We start from the raw sequence: 18,525 nt of genomic DNA, 5'->3' as shown, positions 1-18,525 counted from the left end.
GAAGGGTCTGCCACGTACCCGGGCCACCATCGTCTGGTCGGGCGGTGAGGTGTGCTGCTCGTCCTGCGGCCGCTTTTCCTTCCAGCCCTGCGCAACGAACGTCATGGAGAACGACGTCTCGGCCATCTGCTGGCGCGTCGGCCCGTCGTGGTTGACGGCGCCCAGCGTGAAGAAGCGCGGAAACTGGGGGCCAGAGCAGGCACAATCACCGTCACGCCCGTCACGGTCGTCACGCAGCGGCACGCGTGCGCGGCGCTGGTCCCAATCAGCAGCGCTGAATGCAAACTGCTGCGCGTGTGACGAACTTGCACTACCCGTGCGCCTACAGATATGTCTCCGCAATTCATGCGCCGTGACTGTTCCTCCACTCCGCCAGTATTACTCATCCAGCGACAACACGGACATTACGATTAAACCTTAGGCATGCAATTCGCGGTGCTGCGAAACGTTTTACCGGGCAAATTTCCTGTGAAATGTTTCCTGAGCCATGTTGCGTCACGTTAACTCTTGATGATGATTTGGGGATTTAGGGCGCATCGACTGCTAAAGGTCATGCAGCGCCCATAACTATCGATTCATGCAGAGCCGTCAATCAGAGAAGTGCATCAATCAGGTCACCCTATAGAGCCATGATGATCGGCCCTAGCATCATGATGAGAAGATTACAGGAAAATCTATAGCGCGAAGGAACTGGAGCACTTTACCAAACCCGACGATGTTCGAAGAATCCCCTAAAAAGTCGCGTAGCGTGCGACTCTGGACGTGGCGTCCGAAAAACTGCGCTCTCGTTGCAGTAAGGTGGCGGCAAGCGACCAGTACGTGATGCCACGGTCAGTGGATCAGAGCATCGACCGCAGCATGGTCTGTCGCCAGCCAATAGCAGGTGACGGTGCGTAGCATATGTGTGACCTATGCGTAACGGCAAAGGGCAACTTCTTCCACCCTATTGTCCCGAAAGCACGGACTGCCATAATCCAATGCGGGGTTTCACCGACTGCAGCTTGTTGGCGCTCAGCGAGTTCCAGTAGAACTGCCATCGCTTCTGCATAAACAGCGACACTGCGGGGTACATGTCTTGAGCAGGTAGTGGTGTTATAGGAATTCTAGTCCCTGTCGTAGCGCGCTTTTGCTGCCGCGTCAGCAAGATCATTTCCGCATATCCCCACGTGACTTGGGATCCAGCATAGAACGACCGTTTTTCCTGCTCGATCCAGTGAGCTAAGACGAGATTGAATGTCCTGAACAAGTGGATTCGACGGGGAGAAGCCGCTAACAGCCAGCAGGCTGCTCAAGGAGTCGGAAAGAATTAAATGCAGATTGCTATCGTCCACTTCAATAAAACAGAGAGCTTTGCTAATGGCTATAAGCTCGGAAGTGTAGACCGACGCGTGTGAAGGCAGTGTGAATGACCGTGTGGTCGATCCGCACACAAAAGCGCACCCTACACCTGCATCCGTCTTCGAACCATCTGTATAAGTCATCTTGTACCCGTCAAAGGAGGCCATGTGCTCTAAAGCTGCGCCTTTGAGTTCCGCCATGAGGACATGTTGCTTTTGCATATTTGATAGAGACATCCACTCTTGGCGATGCTAGCTCCCAAGGAGCAGTCTCCATGGGTTTAGGTCTGATGACACGCCGTAGGTTCAGGCCGCTCGCATCTAAAAGCTCTCTCATTCGTACACAGAAGGGAGAAGTTTTAGGTGACCGTTGACGTAGGAAAAGCCTTCGTAAGCTACGCGAAAACACTGCTTTGTAGGTGGGATGATCTGGGAACTGCGCCAGCTTGCACGTGTAGCGCAGTCCCAGCATCTGCCTTCGCAATGCTAGTGGGGGCTCGTGAGCCTCCACCAGAAGACTGTCTATGGGCGATGTCCGAAAAGCCCCTGTGGCGATACGGAGTGCGGCGTGATGCACCGTGTTCAGAGTACGTTTGATCAGGTCTGATGAGCTGTCGTAGATAAAACAGCCGTAGTCAAGTTTTGAACGAATCAGGGAGCGGTATAGGAGTAAGAGTGTCCTCCTATCAGCACCGTATGACGTACGTCCCACGCACCTTAGGATGTTAAGAGATTTTAAACATTTGTCGCGGAGATTTCTGATGTGCTCACGGTATGTTAGGCGTCGGTCAAAGCGTATACCGAGAAATTTCGCGGTATTCTCATTGGCGACGCGTTGCCCATACAGCCTGATTTCCATATCAGGACAGTGACGGCGACGACGACAGAAATGAACTGCAGTTGTCTTCGATGTAGAAAACCGGAAACCGTTGAGCACACTCCACTTCTCCAGACGTGTGACAGCCAGCTGCAGCTGTCGCTCCATCGTGCGAGTGGTCGATGAGCTACACCAAATAGCAAAGTCGTCTACAAACAGAGAACGGCTGATCCCATGTGGAAGCGTGTCCCCTATGTCGTTTATCATCACTGCGAAAAGAATGACACTTAATACGCTGCCCTGAGGCACACCATTGTCCTGTGGATACCTGTCGGATTGATAAGAACCAACACGCACCCGAAAGAATCTGTCAGTCAGAAAGTTTTGTAAAAACTTTCCCATGTGACCACGGATGCCACAATCGAGTAACTTCATCATAATTCCATGTCTCCATGTGGTGTCATAAGCTTTTTCTATGTCAAAGAAGATGGCGCCGGTATGACGCTTGCTACTAAATCCGGCTCGCACTGCGGTATCAAGAGTTAAGATGTGGTCAATCGTGCTCCTGTTCTTACGGAATCCGCAACTCTTCACGACGGTCAAAGACACTCAGAGGACGCCCCGAGTGCCGTGGCAAAATGGAATTCACTGCTAAGATATGTAGACATACTTAGACCATATATACATAGCACGCAGTGCACATATGTAATGGTATTCACAAGTATTGACAGGACCAACAGGGGATGGTTATTCGCTCAGTGGTGCGATATGCTGGCGGTAATCGCGGTGTGAAGACCCACTGACGTATGATACGCCGGTGGGTCCCCTCCAGCGGCGGGCTGTTTTTTGCCGGTTTTTGCTGTGCGGGACTCGCTGCGGCAGCAAATACCTTGTTAGGATACACTGAGGCCATCGCAACTCATGTTGGGTGTACATGATCGGGATGTACAGGCATCCCGACACATATTACCCGGTAATGAATGAACGCTTTGCCGTGCGATGCTACATAACAGGGGGGGGGGGGGGGGAGGGATACGGCGGGGAAGGGGCGGTTCGTTACCTTTTCCAGCAGGGTGCGTCCGAACTTGGTGCTGGCCATCAGTCCGAACACCGCCAGCAGGACGGTGATAGACACGGTCCTCAACCAGCCGCCTGGCAAAGACACGGTGTGTCAACGGCACGGCACGGCACGGCACGGCATGGGACGGAACGGAGGCACCGCTAATATGGACATGACCAAAGCTCAGATCCACAGGCAGGCCTGCGGGCTATTTGGCTTTCAATCAAATATTGAGCGTTACTGATTGTCTAAAATGCCTTCAACAAAGCCACTGCAATCCCTAGTGGAGGCACAGAAGAGCACGTCCTCATAGTGGTGTTTCGTCTCTTTCGCCAGGCGCCACCAAAAGCAAGTAGACAGGTGGCACGGTCACCGCGCGGATGATTTGACTGGACTGACATACCGTATTGGACACATACGAGAACGAGGGGCTTCCCCTTCGTGTTGAAAACACCGAAGTAACGCGAGAACGTTCGAAGTTCCGGAGTTTCGGAGTTTTCGGAGTTCAAAGTTTCGAAGCACCTTTGTAGATGAAGTTGAAATACGACCGTCCGCGCAGCTTTTTCATTATATTTCAAGCGTTGGTCTTGAGGTTATTCACACATTTTACATGCCAGCGAATCTGTTGTACTTCGATAAGAGCTGGAGGCTGACTCTTGTTGCCAGACAAGCCGTATATCGTCAGGAAATTGGTTGACGTTGGTACTGAACTCCTGCACCTGACCTGCCTGACTTCTTCACACCCGAGACCAATATTGCTTTCAGTCTCTCACACATGTCTTTGGCTGTCGGCGCTCGAGTGTGGAGCTCAACACTAGGTCGCTGAAGAACACGCGGGACGACGTGTGTGTTTGGTCTATGGAGCTATGGACCCGTGCGGTACACGACATGGCGAGCGGCCGTACTCGGCGACCGAGCAGCGAGCGGCCGTGCCCGGCGACCACGTGTCGAGCGGCTGTGCTCGGTGACCGAGCGGCCGTGCCCGGCGACCGAGCGGCGAGCGGCCGTGCCCGGCGACCACGTGTCGGGCGGCCGTGCCCGGTGACCGAGCGGCAGTGCCCGGCGACCGCGCGGCGAGCGGCCGTGCTCGGCGACGACGTGTCGGGTGTCTGTGCTCGGTGACCGAGCGGCCGTGCCCGGTGACCGAGCGGCGTGCGATCGTGCCCGGCGACGACGTGTCGAGCGGCCGCCGCGCACCTCAACGGCTTGGGACCACCCAGAAGGAAGCAAGGTCCACGGCCGACCGACCTTGTATACATTGGCTTATCCGATCAGTAAAAAGGCACGTCTCCACCGGCAAAGCACTCCAGGTTATGTCTTATTGGCTGTCAACATAACGACGATAGAAGGGCTGCATCAGCACAGCAGAGCAGGGTCTGGTGTCTGTGTGTATATCTAAACCAGTCTGGCTGTCTCAAACGTGACTCAGGCTGATATCGCAAGACGACTTACCAAACTTGTGATAGCACGGCATTTTAACCGTATTTTGACTGTTTTTATCAGACTGCATTGGCGTCAGGCACACTATTCCTCAGCCAGGACAGACATCAGCTTGCCAGGAACCGCTCTCGCCGGGGAGTTACGGAAAGTGACATCTTTAGACAAGAAGTGAAATCTTTAGACAAGAATTCATCACCCAGGCGCTCCCAAATGCTGAAAATGTGCTGATGTTACCAAAAAACCTACCAACGCCAATCAACTTGAAAGCTTATAAAGTCAGTTACGTCAAAAAAAGATAGCAGAACGAGAAGGTATTTTATGGTGTTTGGCGTGTTTTGCCGTGGCCGTGATGAACCAGAGCACATCAACTTAACAAGGAAAAATACGGCGTAGGCATATTTACAATTTATCTTACGCATGTCGAATGTTATTCTCATGTCTTTGCCGTCTGATCGTCTGGCAAATTTAAGTGCTGCAATCCAAGTGCAGTGTGGGTTCTAGCCTCCTTTCCCGGACTTGGCGCGGCTCCTACGAGCACCTAACGCTGTTGAGAACAAGGCCAATCGTCTGTTCCCTCCACGTAACGCGTCAGGCAGCTAACACGAACACCTGGCACGGCGCAGTGCATAGTCACTGGACAAAGTGGATACGGGGCCCACAACGGTCGCCGAGAACGGCACTGACAACGGCCAGGTCGGCGAGCGGCAGAGCAGGGTCCCGGTGATGACGGTAGCGGAAAATTATAGATAGTGTGTCTCGCTGAGCCATTGTCGTACTACAGCGACCTCAAAGCGCCATACGGCAGCAGTCTTTCGGCAAGCATCACCACAGGTGAGACGTCTTAATCTCTGTCTGCTACCGAACAATAGCCAGTCCGTGACCAGGCAGGGGGGCCAGATGTGGCTGACGGGGGCAGCTGCGTTCAGCCACCGTGCCCACTCCCATATATATACGACGGTCAGCAGGCCAGCATAGAGCATCACCCCACCCACAGCCTAGCCATGAAGAGCTTACTCGTCATCGCTGCCGCTCTGGCCTGCGCCACAGCCAGACCCCAGCGTCCTGACGGACCTATGGGCTCCGGACCTATGGGCTCCGGACCTATGGGCTCTGAAGGCATTGACCCTGGGTCCGAATCCTGGACCGGAGAATCTCAGCAGTCCTGGCCGCAGTCGTGGACCGAAGGCAGCTGGTCACAGTCCTGGACTGGGGGATCTCAGCAATCTTGGCCAGAGACCTGGACCGAAGGCAGCTGGCCACAGTCCTGGACCGGGGGATCTCACCCGTCCTCTCACCAGTCCTCGCCAGAGCCCTGGACCGAAGGCAGCTGGCCACAGTCCTGGACCGAGGGATCTCACCAGCCCTCACCAGAGTCCTGGGCCGAAGGCAGCTGGCCACAGTCCTCGACCGGGGGATCTCAGCCGTCCTGGACCGGAGAATCTCAACAGTCCTCGCCAGAGTCCTGGACCGAGAGCAGCTGGCCACAGTCCTCGACCGGGGGATCTCAGCCGTCCTGGACCGGAGAATCTCACCAGTCCTGGCCAGAGTCCTGGACCGAAGGCAGCTGGCCACAGTCCTCGACCGGGGGATCTCAGCCGTCCTGGACCGGAGAATCTCACCAGTCCTCGCCAGAGTCCTGGACCGAAGGCAGCTGGCCACAGTCCTCGACCGGGGGATCTCAGCCGTCCTGGACCGGAGAATCTCACCAGTCCTCGCCAGAGTCCTGGACCGAAGGTAGCTGGCCACAGTCCTGGACCGGCGGGTCTCAGTCGTCCTGGACCGGAGAATCTCACCAGTCCTCGCCAGAGTCCTGGACCGAAAGCAGCTGGCCCGAGCCTTCAGGATCCGGTGATGGGACTTCTCCCAGCAGATAGGCCGTCAATGGAACACAGCCCCCACCCACCAGCGCTACTAACGAACCTCGGTTCTGTCCGTGTGTTCGTTGTCTGCAATCTTGTTCCCCAGTGTCGTACTCTGCTGCTGCCCGTGCGACTTTCGCATTGTCGACCCCTCTATTCCGTGCTTTGCCTGTGTGCAATAGATCCACCTTGCGGCATCCTGACTTGACTTTCTTGATAACGTAATGGTGATTTGTGGGATCAGGTTTTGACGGTCGGGCCAGATTTCATTCAGACAACGCTAAGGCAAAACTAGGCTGGATCGTGCTGGTCCCACATAGCTAATATCCTTACGAGATTGGGCACCAGACCAGAGGGCTTTGTTTTTTGCAATCAACATAATAAGTTAAAACAAACCTCGTTGCTTTCAAAGCAACCATGTTTGTGGTGCGTGCTACGTGAAATTGATGACAACCGCAATATTCCTGAACTACCTAGGATCGCATCGTGAGGCCATATGCCTCGGATTATGTCCTAGCATTCTTACGTGTCGAAAGGAAGCGGTATGGAGCCCCGTCATCACGCGTTAGTGATTCAGCAAAGGCCACATAGCGACCGGTGTGGATAGATCAACGGACAACTAGCCAGAGCGAACGGACGCAGTGCACGACGGCCGTGTTGCTGCGCTGAACGGCACGAAACACGACCCTCTCGCGCTCCAGTCTGCCTCAGAACACTACGGCCAACTGGTGTCACACTATTCGCACCAGGCTGCCTGTGGAGCTGGAATCGTGACATTACGGCGGCTGCTTCAGGACATTTCGAATCATCTCAGTAAAACGCTCCAGTCCTCTGGGGGGGGGGGGGGGGGGGGGCTGGAGGGCAAACCTTACTAACAGCAAACTCATGGCCGAACCGGCAATTTTACAACACAAACTTGGATGTGTTGAAGAAAGAGCCTTGTTCTATATCAGCCTCACACAGCACAAACTGTATCCCAAATTCACATCGTCCAAGCTCGTCTACGCAGGCTATTCGATATAGACCGTCGTAACCCTCCGGCTTGGCTGCGTTTTGGCGTTGATTAATGTGAGAATGCACGACCACATCAATCCTCGCTTGCTAACCAGCCAGTCCTCTGAGCGTTGTCGACTGGCTGTAGCTCGCCAAGCCAATCGTGCGTGGCTCGGCACATGGGAATAAAGCCGGGCACTGTTCAGATAGGCACAGCTATGTGTTCCACTCGAGCCCTTCGAGTAGAACACATCACTGACGAAGACATCTTGACAAAGGTGCGCTTGTGTGGTGTATTACACGGAATCATTTTTACAGGTAACCTGTACGGTGCCGAATGCGAAATGTGACGTGGGAGGCATGGGTGTTCAAGCGAAGAACATTGGCTGGAATGCAAGCTGGGCAAAAGACAACCAGAAAAAAGCGCGAACGGCGCTCGTCTCTAAGCTGGAATAGCACGATCCTTCCGTCTGTACGTCACCCGGAACAACGACCAGCAAGGTGTGATCGATTTCCTGCTCCTTCGCCTGGGGTCTTGGCCATGTTGGGTCGTCGTAGTCGTAGTGTAAGCGGATGGCAGACGCCGCAGAGAAGCTGGCGTCTGACCATGTCAAACAGCCGGTACGGTTGTTCAATCTTCTACTTGCCGGCAGCAATATCAGCTCCATTGTTCCAGGACTCGGGCCAGTTCTCCGGATTCCAGGACTCGGGCCAGTTCTCCGGATTCCAGGACTCGGGCCAGTTCTGCGGATCCCAGGACTCGGGCCAGTTCTCCGGATCCCAGGACTCGGGCCAGTTCCCTGCATTCCCGGACTCTTGCCCATTCTTCGCGTTCCAGGACTCGGGCCAGTTCTCCGGATCCCAGGACTCGGGCCAGTTCTCCGGATCCCAGGACTCGGGCCAGTTCTCCGGATCCCAGGACTCGGGCCAGTTCTCCGGGTCCCAGGACTCAGGCCAGTTCTCCGGATCCCAGGATTCGGGCCAGTTCTCCTCATTCCAGGACTCTGGCCAAGCACTGTCCGGACCGGACTGTTCTGGCCCGGCTCCGGCAGGGCCCTGCTCCGGTCCCCCAGGACGCTGGGGCCTGGCCGTGGCGCAGGCCAGAGCGGCAGCGATGACGAGGAAGCTCTTCATGGCTGGTTGGTGGGCGAGGTGATGCTCAAGGCAGAACTTCTGGCCGTTATATACGGGTCGCCTGTGACTGAGCACAGCTGCCCCCGTCATCAGCCGCTGTCCCGGCATTGTCATCCACATGTGGCCGCTCTCTGTCCAGTCAAGGGGTATCTATTGTATGAAGAAGACGGCCCATCAAAGTTGGCTCACAAAAGGATTCTACTCGTCATTTCCTGTTTTTTTTATTATTTTACCTCATCTATTCCATTTTTCGCTCATTGTACTTTGTTCATGTTTCAAGTTGCATGCCTTGAATGTCGCACCATACGACATTTGAAACTAGTGCGCCGTACGGCAGTCTTACGCTCGGCGAAAATGGACCGCTGCCCGCAGAGCATCTCAAGGTAAAGAGCGAGAGACTGTGAGAGACTGTGCGCATGGAGAACAATATGTCCCTGTCCCTCTATCTCTGTCCCTGTCCCTCTGTATCTGTCCCTCTGTTTTTTGTTTCTCTCTCATTCTCTTTTTCTCTCTCTAACGTCGTCCCAGTCACACAACTCCGGTTACGTCATCTCACCGATCCCTTTCGTTTTTCCCAGGCATTCCTTTTTTATTCCGGTGCAATTACATGTCGCTTTAACTTGACGGAATTGTCCTACCTTTCGGGCACAAATCAAAAACATACTCGACTGTAACCTCAGAACCAATTATGTCTGGAAATATCACTCAGTAGTGCCACTGCAGCACCACCAAAACATAATTATGTTATAAATCTTACCCATTTTCTAGTCCAAATTACGCTGCCAACGCTTCGTAACAGCACTAAGCTCCTCCCCTGCAGTCGTGACAACCGTCGTCAAGACGATGGCAGAATCTGCTGGGGCTAATGTCGGCTGTTACCGAATGTCAGCACAAACTAACGTTTGTGATTGACACAGCGGGCGGCAGAGGCTAGGTACCGAGAAGCGCATTGTTTGCAGTTTGAACCAGTGCATCAATTAAAACCATGTGATTCAATGTTTATTACAGCCAAAGAGCGCTTCCAAAAGAGCTACTGTAGTAGGCGCCATGGGAGAGAAATCAAAGCCATAGTATAACTTACTGTTGAATCCGCTCGACAACAGCTTCATGTTCACATATATTTTTGTCTACACAGGGTGTTTCAAGCTTTCGTAGCATTTAAAAGAAATATTTTGATCAATTACTGTGTTGCAAACATTGCCGAGCACACACGTCGGAAAAACAAACTAAATAAAATTAATTACTTTCATATTGGGAAGCAGGGAGCCTAATGACATTCTCCCGCAGAAGCGGCTATTTCAATTCGAAATTCTGAGCAATGCAGGATTTCGAAAAAAACCTGGTGTTCCTGATCAAATCGTATGGGTCAGACCTGACAATAAGTGAACAGTACAAAGGCGTCGCATGCTCCGTTTAACACGAAGTTTTTTTCGGATAAATGCCCATGCTTTCAAACATGAGAGCACAGCGCGGCAAACTGACTATAAAATATCAGCGTGTTTGGCCGTGACTTTGCGGCTAGTTTCCCGAAACCTTACAAAGTGACAGCATTATCGGTGGTCTGCGTCTTTTGAGAACATTCTAAAATCCAAAACGTGCTTCCCGTCTTACTTGAAAAAACCGCGAAACAAGTGGAGCACCATATTTCCAAAGCGAACTCCCGGGTGTGTTCGAGGCTGTATGCCCCAGTGCGTCCGGAAAATACCCAACGGGAGGAAAATCTTCACACAAAACGCAGCACCCTCACCTCCAGCTTACATGCTACGAAAATGAGATCTTTATGTGGAACCCAGCGTGTTTTCCAAATGCATACGGCGCAACACTCCTCACAATGTAATTCGTGAAGGTGCGGTGAGTGAGTGAGTGAGTGAGTGAGTGAGTGAGTGAGTGAGTGCGTGGCGTGCGTGCGTGCGTGCATGCGTGCATGCGTGCGTGCGTGCGTGCGGGAGAGAGAACGAAAGAGAGCGAGAGAGGGAGAGAGAGCCATGATATATGACAGACAGACATAGTCATGTCATCGTTTGGTGAGACAAAAACCGGACAACCTCTTGCCACCAGTCTGACACCAATACCTGGGCTTCACTCACGCGACCAAGAGCATGGCCCAGTCCGCTACCGCGCCATAGCTATCCAATGACTCCGCAGAGCGGCCACATGTGGATGACAATGCCGGGACGGTGGCTGATGACGGGGGCAGCTGCGCTCAGTCACAGGCGACCCGTATATAACGGCCAGAAGTTCTGCCTTGAGCATCACCTCACCCACCAACCAGCCATGAAGAGCTTCCTCGTCATCGCTGCCGCTCTGGCCTGCGCCACAGCCAGGCCCCAGCGTCCTGGGGGACCGGAGCAGGGCCCTGCCGGAGCCGGGCCAGAGCAGTCCGGTCCGGAGGGGAACAATGCCTGGCCGGAGTCCTGGAACGAGGAGAACTGGCCCGAATCCTGGGATCCGGAGAACTGGCCTGAGTCCTGGGATCCGGAGAACTGGCCCGAGTCCTGGGATCCGGAGAACTGGCCCGAGTCCTGGGATCCGGAGAACTGGCCGGAGTCCTGGAATATGGAGGACTGGCCGGAGTCTTGGAACGCGAAGAACGGGCAGGAGTCCGGGAATGCGGGAAACTGGCCTGAGTCCTGGGATCCAGAGAACTGGCCCGAGTCCTGGGATCCAGAAAACTGGCCCGAGTCCTGGGATCCGGAGAACTGGCCCGAGTCCTGGAATCCGGAGAACTGGCCCGAGTCCTGGAACACTGGAGCCGAGACTGCTGCCGGCAAGTAGAATATCCAACAACTGCAACTGCCGTGCGCAGAGGACGGGTGGTTAGGGCAAAGAAAAACAACGTGTCTGCAGCGTGTGTCGCGGATAACGTGTCCTGGTCTTGACGTGGATGTCATTCGCTTCGATGTTGCAGTTCCATCACAACCGTTGGTCTTTGCGTATACATCCAGTAGCCTCTTCGTCCATGTTCTCCCTTTTCCAACCCACTGCCGTACGTTTGGCTTGAATGCGGGCGTGAAATACACAATACGCATATTTTTGTGAACGTCCCACAGCGCCAGGTCGAAATATAGCACATGATTCTGAACTTTGATCTTGCATTTATCATACCCAGAATGCAGTGGCATTGATGGTCGATGTGATGTCCTGAACTGGCGGAGGGGTCGGTGCCCATGACGCATGAGGCATTACGAAGACAATAGGTTTGTTCAGTGGCACATCGTATGCTTAGGCTCTGTAACTGCCATGCATTAATGAACGAAAGCGAAACCTCACTTACGCAATGTTTGTCAAAAGCGGGTTGGTTATATGCCTGTTGCAGTATCATGAAGCTTCAACCGATTATTTTGCGCTCATGCGTCATTCGGGCAAACAAGGATTGCGTGGACGTGTCTTGGAGCCTTGACATGGGCAGTATTCGCCGGGAAAAGGCATCCATCATCTACTTTCGTTAATGTCAACATCAGAACATACACCTCGGCACCATCACTAGCGGGTTGAAATGGATCAAATAATGGCGAGGAGAATTAGGAGAACGAGTAGGGCCGGTTTTGTGTGGTTTGGTTATGGGCCCGCTATTGCTGACAACTTCCGACCGAACTGGACAAAGCGTTCCGTTTGTTTAACACAGAGGACAGCACGCACATAATCAATAACAAAAAACAAAACAAAACATGTACGTCAACCAATGCACAACGATCCGTGCCACTAAAATAAATTCGATCTTGTGATGGCTTGAAAAACTGAGTACACCGTTCAGCCACGTGCTCTACGATTTCCTTGATGAATGAACTGGACTTAATAAGGTAGTTCCGATAGCGCGATAAGTCTTGCTCAGATCGTTCTCGAGCGGAAAGCTCGGGACAATCTGCCCTTTCTGACGAGTGTGAATGTGAACACGAACTGACTGGTCGCAGTTTTCACCGATTTCAGTTAAGATTAAGCCTGAGCCTTTTGAATGGATGGATCTCTGGGATCAGAGCCCACGCAAAGCAGTGCTTGTTGGGTGAGCTCTAAGCCACCCCACTGCCCTTTCCACCGATCGCAAAATTCAGGTCAACGGCAGAATTTAGTGGCAAAGGCTTAACGCGCCGGAATGCTCGACACGACCCTTTCTGCCCTCCGACCTCTTCTGACCTTTAGCACGGTAGGTACCACCGGTCACAGGTCATCCTAATCGAGGGCAAATAGCGAGTGCCTACAGCGACTCGAATGTACCTCGCCACGGAAGGGTGGATCGTAAGGCAGGCGCTCCAGCCAACTGAGCTATCGGGACGGACAAACACCACCACTGGCCATATGTTTGTGCAGCTCCTAAAACTAGAATAAAACCAACACAACCATGGCCTCCCTCTATAGCTTTACAAAGGTCCTTATGGCCATCTAACCACTGGTCTGTATCATAATCAATACTGCCAATGGCGCATCGAGCATCCTTTCAGGCTTAACCTCATTCGGGTATCACTGCTACAAACGCCAACAATCGCTTTTGAATGGAAAGGAGAAACAGTTGTCTGTTCTGATACTGTCGAGGACATATTTCGATCCTAACAAATCCCAGTTACGTCAAATACTACCACTTTTGCGTGCTCGACTGTAACACTCGACTGTAACACATGAGCGGACTAAAACGCTGTCAAAATTGAAGTGCCACTGGGTGGATATTGTCTCCAACTGCGCCTGTGTTAATGCCAAAACTTTGCAGAGCTGGTGCACAGGGAATGTATTTCAATTAACTTTTTCATTCACCCAATCACCTGCGTATGTCGAACACTAGCACATTTTCCTCATTCACACGGTATCTTTTTTGCTCGCAAAAAGGTAACAAGTTTTTATCTCAAAAATTGCTTGCAGCATTAATATACCGTTAAGAAGAATGATGCATTTCATCCTCTTGTTTTACGTTGCAATCATTCTGCAACGTTATGGCCTTAACGCAGGCACGATGGGAAGTCAGTACTACCCCATCGTACGTAATTATCAACGCGTTTTAGTCCACAGCGTTCCGGCAGACGTTAAGTGCAGACTTGGAAATCTTCAGATGTGGAGGGATCGTTTTGGTTGAGTAACGGCCTTTTGGTATCATATGTTACCTGTTCTTAGGTAGACCGAACTAGAAAATACTTTGTGTCGGCCAATTTTTAAAAAATTTAAATGCAGGCAATCACTCGTTCACTTTTGGCCCATGCTAAAAGGGCGAGGCGTACACCATGGCATTAACTCAGGGTGTGCAAAGTTTTGGTACAGGGTGTGTGTAACTCAGGTTAAACTCAGGGCGCATGTCACAAGCTTTGCTGCATCGTTTCCTCTCAAACCTACGCGCCCACGGCGTTTGGTACGTACTGGCCAGACCTAATTAATTGAGCGAAACCTTGGAGCGTTCGACCAAAGAATGCGCATAGCTTCTTTGAATGAGACACTGGCGCATTTAATGCGTAGCCAAATATATGACTACCTCGCGGTTCAACTTCCATATTTCTCAGGAAATGTCTACCCCTCTACCTGTGCGTCGATGCACAGAACGATGGTTTATTCGCCAGGAATCTCGGCAAAAAGGACAGAGTTTCTTAATTTCGAGGAATGCCTTTTAATATGCGTCACATATATCTGGAGTGTACTAGGCCGGCCCCGAACATGCTTCACAACTGTGTAATTTGTTGAACGAGGAAAATGTTCTAGAAAGCGGCACTTTAACCCCACAAAGCTTGACAGGCAATATGATGTCTTCCACACTTGTATTATTGGCGGACTACGTCGCAGCATTTTGGACTGCGTAACTACGTCCCGTACGAATCATATTGAAGCCAAAAGGCTGCATAAATATTCAAGTATAGAGCGCACGTCTACCAGCAAGGACAATAGCGTGCGAATCAGGAAGACATGTCGCAACAATCCAAACTTAAAATCAGCAAAGCGTCGGTGGGTCCGATCCATTCAAGCGTAACATTTAATCCAATGGTCAGGCTATTCCTGGGCAGTAACAGTTCTGCTGCCTCTTTTTGTCGCAGCTAACGCAAAAAAAGAGGAGCGACTATATCCCATGCCATAACATACACATGCCGTCGCTTGATGAATGCAGTGACGTCACATTTACAGCCACTTCAGAAGACAGACCCGTGGCCCTCTAACACGGCGTCAATGTCTGTCATGCTTCCATACAAAATGTGAGCGAATGTTGCAGAGATGGCTTCGGGAGCATAGTCCCTGCTACGTGAATACTGTTGTAAAGACCGCTACAACACATCGTAACTAAGGCAACTCCACTCAACCTTACAGTTTTTGCCGGAGGGTTTTCATGTGTAGCGCAGCGCCCTGATGCGGCCGTCCCGGTTTCGACCTGATACACAGAACTTGTAAACAAAGCCGAACAGCGCCGTCCCGGCTACGACCTGATACACAGAACTTGTAAACAAAGCCGAACAGCGCCGTCCCGGTTTCGACCTGATATACAGCACTTGTGAATAAAGCCGAACTGCGCCGCCCCGGTTTCGACCTGATATACAGCACTTGTGAATAAAGCCGAACTGCGCCGCCCCGGCTACGACCTGATACACAGAACTTGTAAACAAAGCCGAACAGCGCCGTCCCGGTTTCGACCTGATATACAGCACTTGTGAATAAAGCCGAACTGCGCCGCCCCGGTTTCGACCTGATATACAGCACTTGTGAATAAAGCCGAACAGCGCCGTCCCGGCTACGACCTGATACACAGAACTTGTAAACAAAGCCGAACAGCGCCGTCCCGGTTTCGACCTGATATACAGCACTTGTGAATAAAGCCGAACTACGCCGCCCCGGTTTCGACCTGATATACAGCACTTGTGAATAAAGCCGAACTGCGCCGCCCCGGTTTCGACCTGATATACAGAACTTGTAAATAAAGCCGAACAGCGGTTCCCCGATTTTGACCACACACAGAGCACTTGCAAACAAAGCCAAACATCGACGGAATCATTCTCCTACCCATTCCAGAGTATATTTTGATTTTGTTGTTGGTTAGTTTTAGGGCGTGCCAACTTCTAAGGTCACTTTGCGCCCATAATAGCTAAGTGAGAACGCAGGTGCGTAAATGGCTAAAAATCCTACATTAGTCCAACATGAAAACAGCTGAGTCGTGGCAAGAACGCGAGTGGTCACCAATGATAGTAAGAACTGAAGCTTCTCGTCAAAAATAGCGTAACCACTCTTCACTGAAATGTGGAGATAGGTAAATGAAGTGGTAAACTGCAAGTGGCGCATCGCAGCGAAGGCACCGAGGCCGTTCTCCACCGGGCAGAAGATAGCCATGCGTCGCGTGGACCAATGCGTATTCGGCAAAGGACTACTTCCCGTCCTGCATCGCGTGAGCTCGACGGCCATATGCCCAGAGTACTGCTCTGAGTGAAGTACGCTCATTCTTAGGTGAAGGAGCGCTGATCGCATGCACGAAACAACCCCGTGACTGATTTCGGACGCGGAAGTACAGCACTTTGGCGCTTTGTCTACATACACACACGTGCACGACACATATGGATATATATACACATGTTTTACCCTGCTGTTTCCGTCCAGCTGACTCGTGACACGACATGTAGTACAGTGCATTTTGATAAGGGTTCATCTGCTGGCCGTCGAACGGTTTAATTCCACATCTTGAAGAGCTATGCTGATCACAATATTTAACTTGTCATATGCGACTGCCGCTGTCCACCGCCATTGCCTGCCCCCGTCCCCGGTGAATATGATGCGGTGGCACCGCAGCTGACAATTCATCCGAGGCCCGGCACCAAATAAACATTAAAATTCACATCACACATCTGCAGATGCTCTTAAGCGTTCGGTATTTTGTCAAACGAAGTTTACCCCTTACGAGCATTTGCGTACGAGCTTTGGGTGCTTGCATTACACATCACCATAACAACTTTTGCATCCTACACGAACTTTTTACGTACGAGCTTTTGACGCTACGAATTGCAACTTGTTTTAATCTAAACAACTTGTCTTCACTTTTTCTCGCTGTTTTCCCTCCCAATATATACGGACGAACTGGGGACACACTAATTCGTCTTACGAACAACTGCCATACTAACTTTTCTATGCGTACTTTTGTCCACAACCTCATGAATGCAACAGCTTGAAATTGGGAAGAGAAATGCTTTTCACAGCTATCGCCTGAAAACTTAGAGTTGTTCCGAGCATCTACACAGCAAAATGTTAAGGCATTTCCCGACAGGTACGACTTCCTTTTTTTTCTTCAACTTTCACCACACGCGGTAGTCATGCATTTGACCTGGCATTGCATACACCGGCGTCCGAAAGGAGTCGTTGCCCGTGGCAAAACTGTTCTGCATTTGGCCCCGACCAGTACCTAAATCTGGTGAATTTTCACGATCGTTCTGTGACTTGGCGCACCGTTTTGTATACGGTCTGACAAAAACCACCGTCGCCCTCTGACACAGCTGGAATAGGTTCACGTTTTACCTCCGCGCCGTGTCGCTCGGCCAGTTTAAGGATATCAACGTCAGATGAAGCTAAGCTTCATGCGCAACAAATCTCATGCATACTGTGAGCGTGCTTAACTGTTGCTCTCACATCTCGCCTAAATGACATACAAACGGAAAAAGGTGTAGAACTCACAACCCATCCGTCATAAGACCTGTACTGCACCGTCCAGGGGAGGAGCCCCAGCTTTAGGCGCTCAGCAGAGCCGCCACATGCTCCTGTTTTGATGATACAAGAGCTGTGACAACTTTGGAGACACAGTTGTGAATTCGGTCGTCAATTCAAATGTATTTCATTTGCTTATCAATGTCTGACAAACATCAAACATCATCCCAAACATCATCCCAGTTTCCTGCCATGGGTTGAAACCTTCACAAGGAACGCTTACACAGTGTACTAGATAGTTCTTCAGTCAAAATGCAAGGTATCTAATAGGAAAGGTGACATGAGCGAAGGACCACATCAATATTCAAGCGAAGAACAGCGGCTGGAATGCCGGCTGGGCAAGACAGCCAGAAAAAAACCGCGACCGGTGCTCGCCTCTAAGCTGGAGCTGCTACTGCTGGTGCTACAGAGGAGCTGCTACACGATGCTGCTCTCTATCGCACCGAACAACCAGCAGCAAGCTGCAAACACTTCTCATTCACCGGGGGTCTTGAACATGCTGGGTCGTCGTAGCCATAGTGTAAGCGAATGGAATACACTGCAGAGAGGGTATTCCATTGGCGGGTACACATGGTCAGATGCCATGTCTACCCGCCGCCCGACACGGCATCTGACCATGTCCGACGGCGGGTACGGTTGTTCAATCTTCTACTTGCCGGCAGCAATCTCGGCTCCATTGTCCCAGGACTCGGGCCAGTTCTCCGGATTCCAGGACTCGGGCCAGTTCTCCGGATCCAGGACTCGGGCCAGTTCTCCGGATTCCAGGACTCCGGACGGTTTTCCGCATTCCAGGACTCCGGCCAGTTTCCCCCATTCCAGGACTCTTGCGCGTTCTTTCGCGTTCCAGGACTCGGGCCAGTTCTCCTCATTCCAAGGACTCGGGCCAGTTCTCCGGATCCCAGGACTCGGGCCAGTTCTCCGGATCCCAGGACTCGGGCCAGTTCTCCGGATTCCAGGACTCAGGCCAGTTCTCCGGATCCCAGGATTCGGGCCAGTTCTCCTCGTTCCAGGACTCCGGCCAGGCATTGTTCCCCTCCGGACCGGACTGCTCTGGCCCGGCTCCGGCAGGGCCCTGCTCCGGTCCCCCAGGACGCTGGGGCCTGGCTGTGGCGCAGGCCAGAGCGGCAGCGATGACGAGGAGGAAGCTCTTCATGGCTGGCTGGTGGGTGAGGTGTGATGTCAAGGCAGAACTTCTGGCCGTTTTATACGGGTCGCCTGTGACTGAGCACAGCTGCCCCCGTCACC

The 18,525-nt window shown here is 52.2% G+C and overlaps 2 protein-coding genes across 2 annotated transcripts in view; one reads left to right on the top strand and one right to left on the bottom strand.

The window, feature by feature from the left end:
• LOC119101179 (saccharopine dehydrogenase-like oxidoreductase) overlaps positions 1-18,525 on the bottom strand; it is a 52,122-nt gene that overhangs the window by 3,214 nt on the left and 30,383 nt on the right. The window contains exons 7-8 of the mRNA XM_037224461.1: positions 3,215-3,306; positions 19-183 (exon numbers count right to left, since the gene is read on the bottom strand). Coding sequence (XP_037080356.1) covers positions 19-183; positions 3,215-3,306 — 257 coding nt within the window. The remainder of the gene's footprint in view (positions 1-18; positions 184-3,214; positions 3,307-18,525) is intronic.
• The window catches only part of LOC119103932 (myosin heavy chain IB-like), a 16,376-nt gene continuing 8,757 nt past the window's right edge, over positions 10,907-18,525 (top strand). Inside the window, exon 1 of the mRNA XM_037227635.1 lies at positions 10,907-10,964. Coding sequence (XP_037083530.1) covers positions 10,915-10,964 — 50 coding nt within the window. The 5' untranslated portion in view covers positions 10,907-10,914. The remainder of the gene's footprint in view (positions 10,965-18,525) is intronic.

The sequence above is a fragment of the Pollicipes pollicipes genome, unplaced genomic scaffold (genome assembly GCF_011947565.3).
Source record: "Pollicipes pollicipes isolate AB1234 unplaced genomic scaffold, Ppol_2.1 Scaffold_2555;HRSCAF=2994_pilon_pilon_pilon, whole genome shotgun sequence".
Taxonomy (NCBI): domain Eukaryota; kingdom Metazoa; phylum Arthropoda; class Thecostraca; order Pollicipedomorpha; family Pollicipedidae; genus Pollicipes; species Pollicipes pollicipes.
This window is presented reverse-complemented; position numbering and strand designations above follow the sequence as displayed.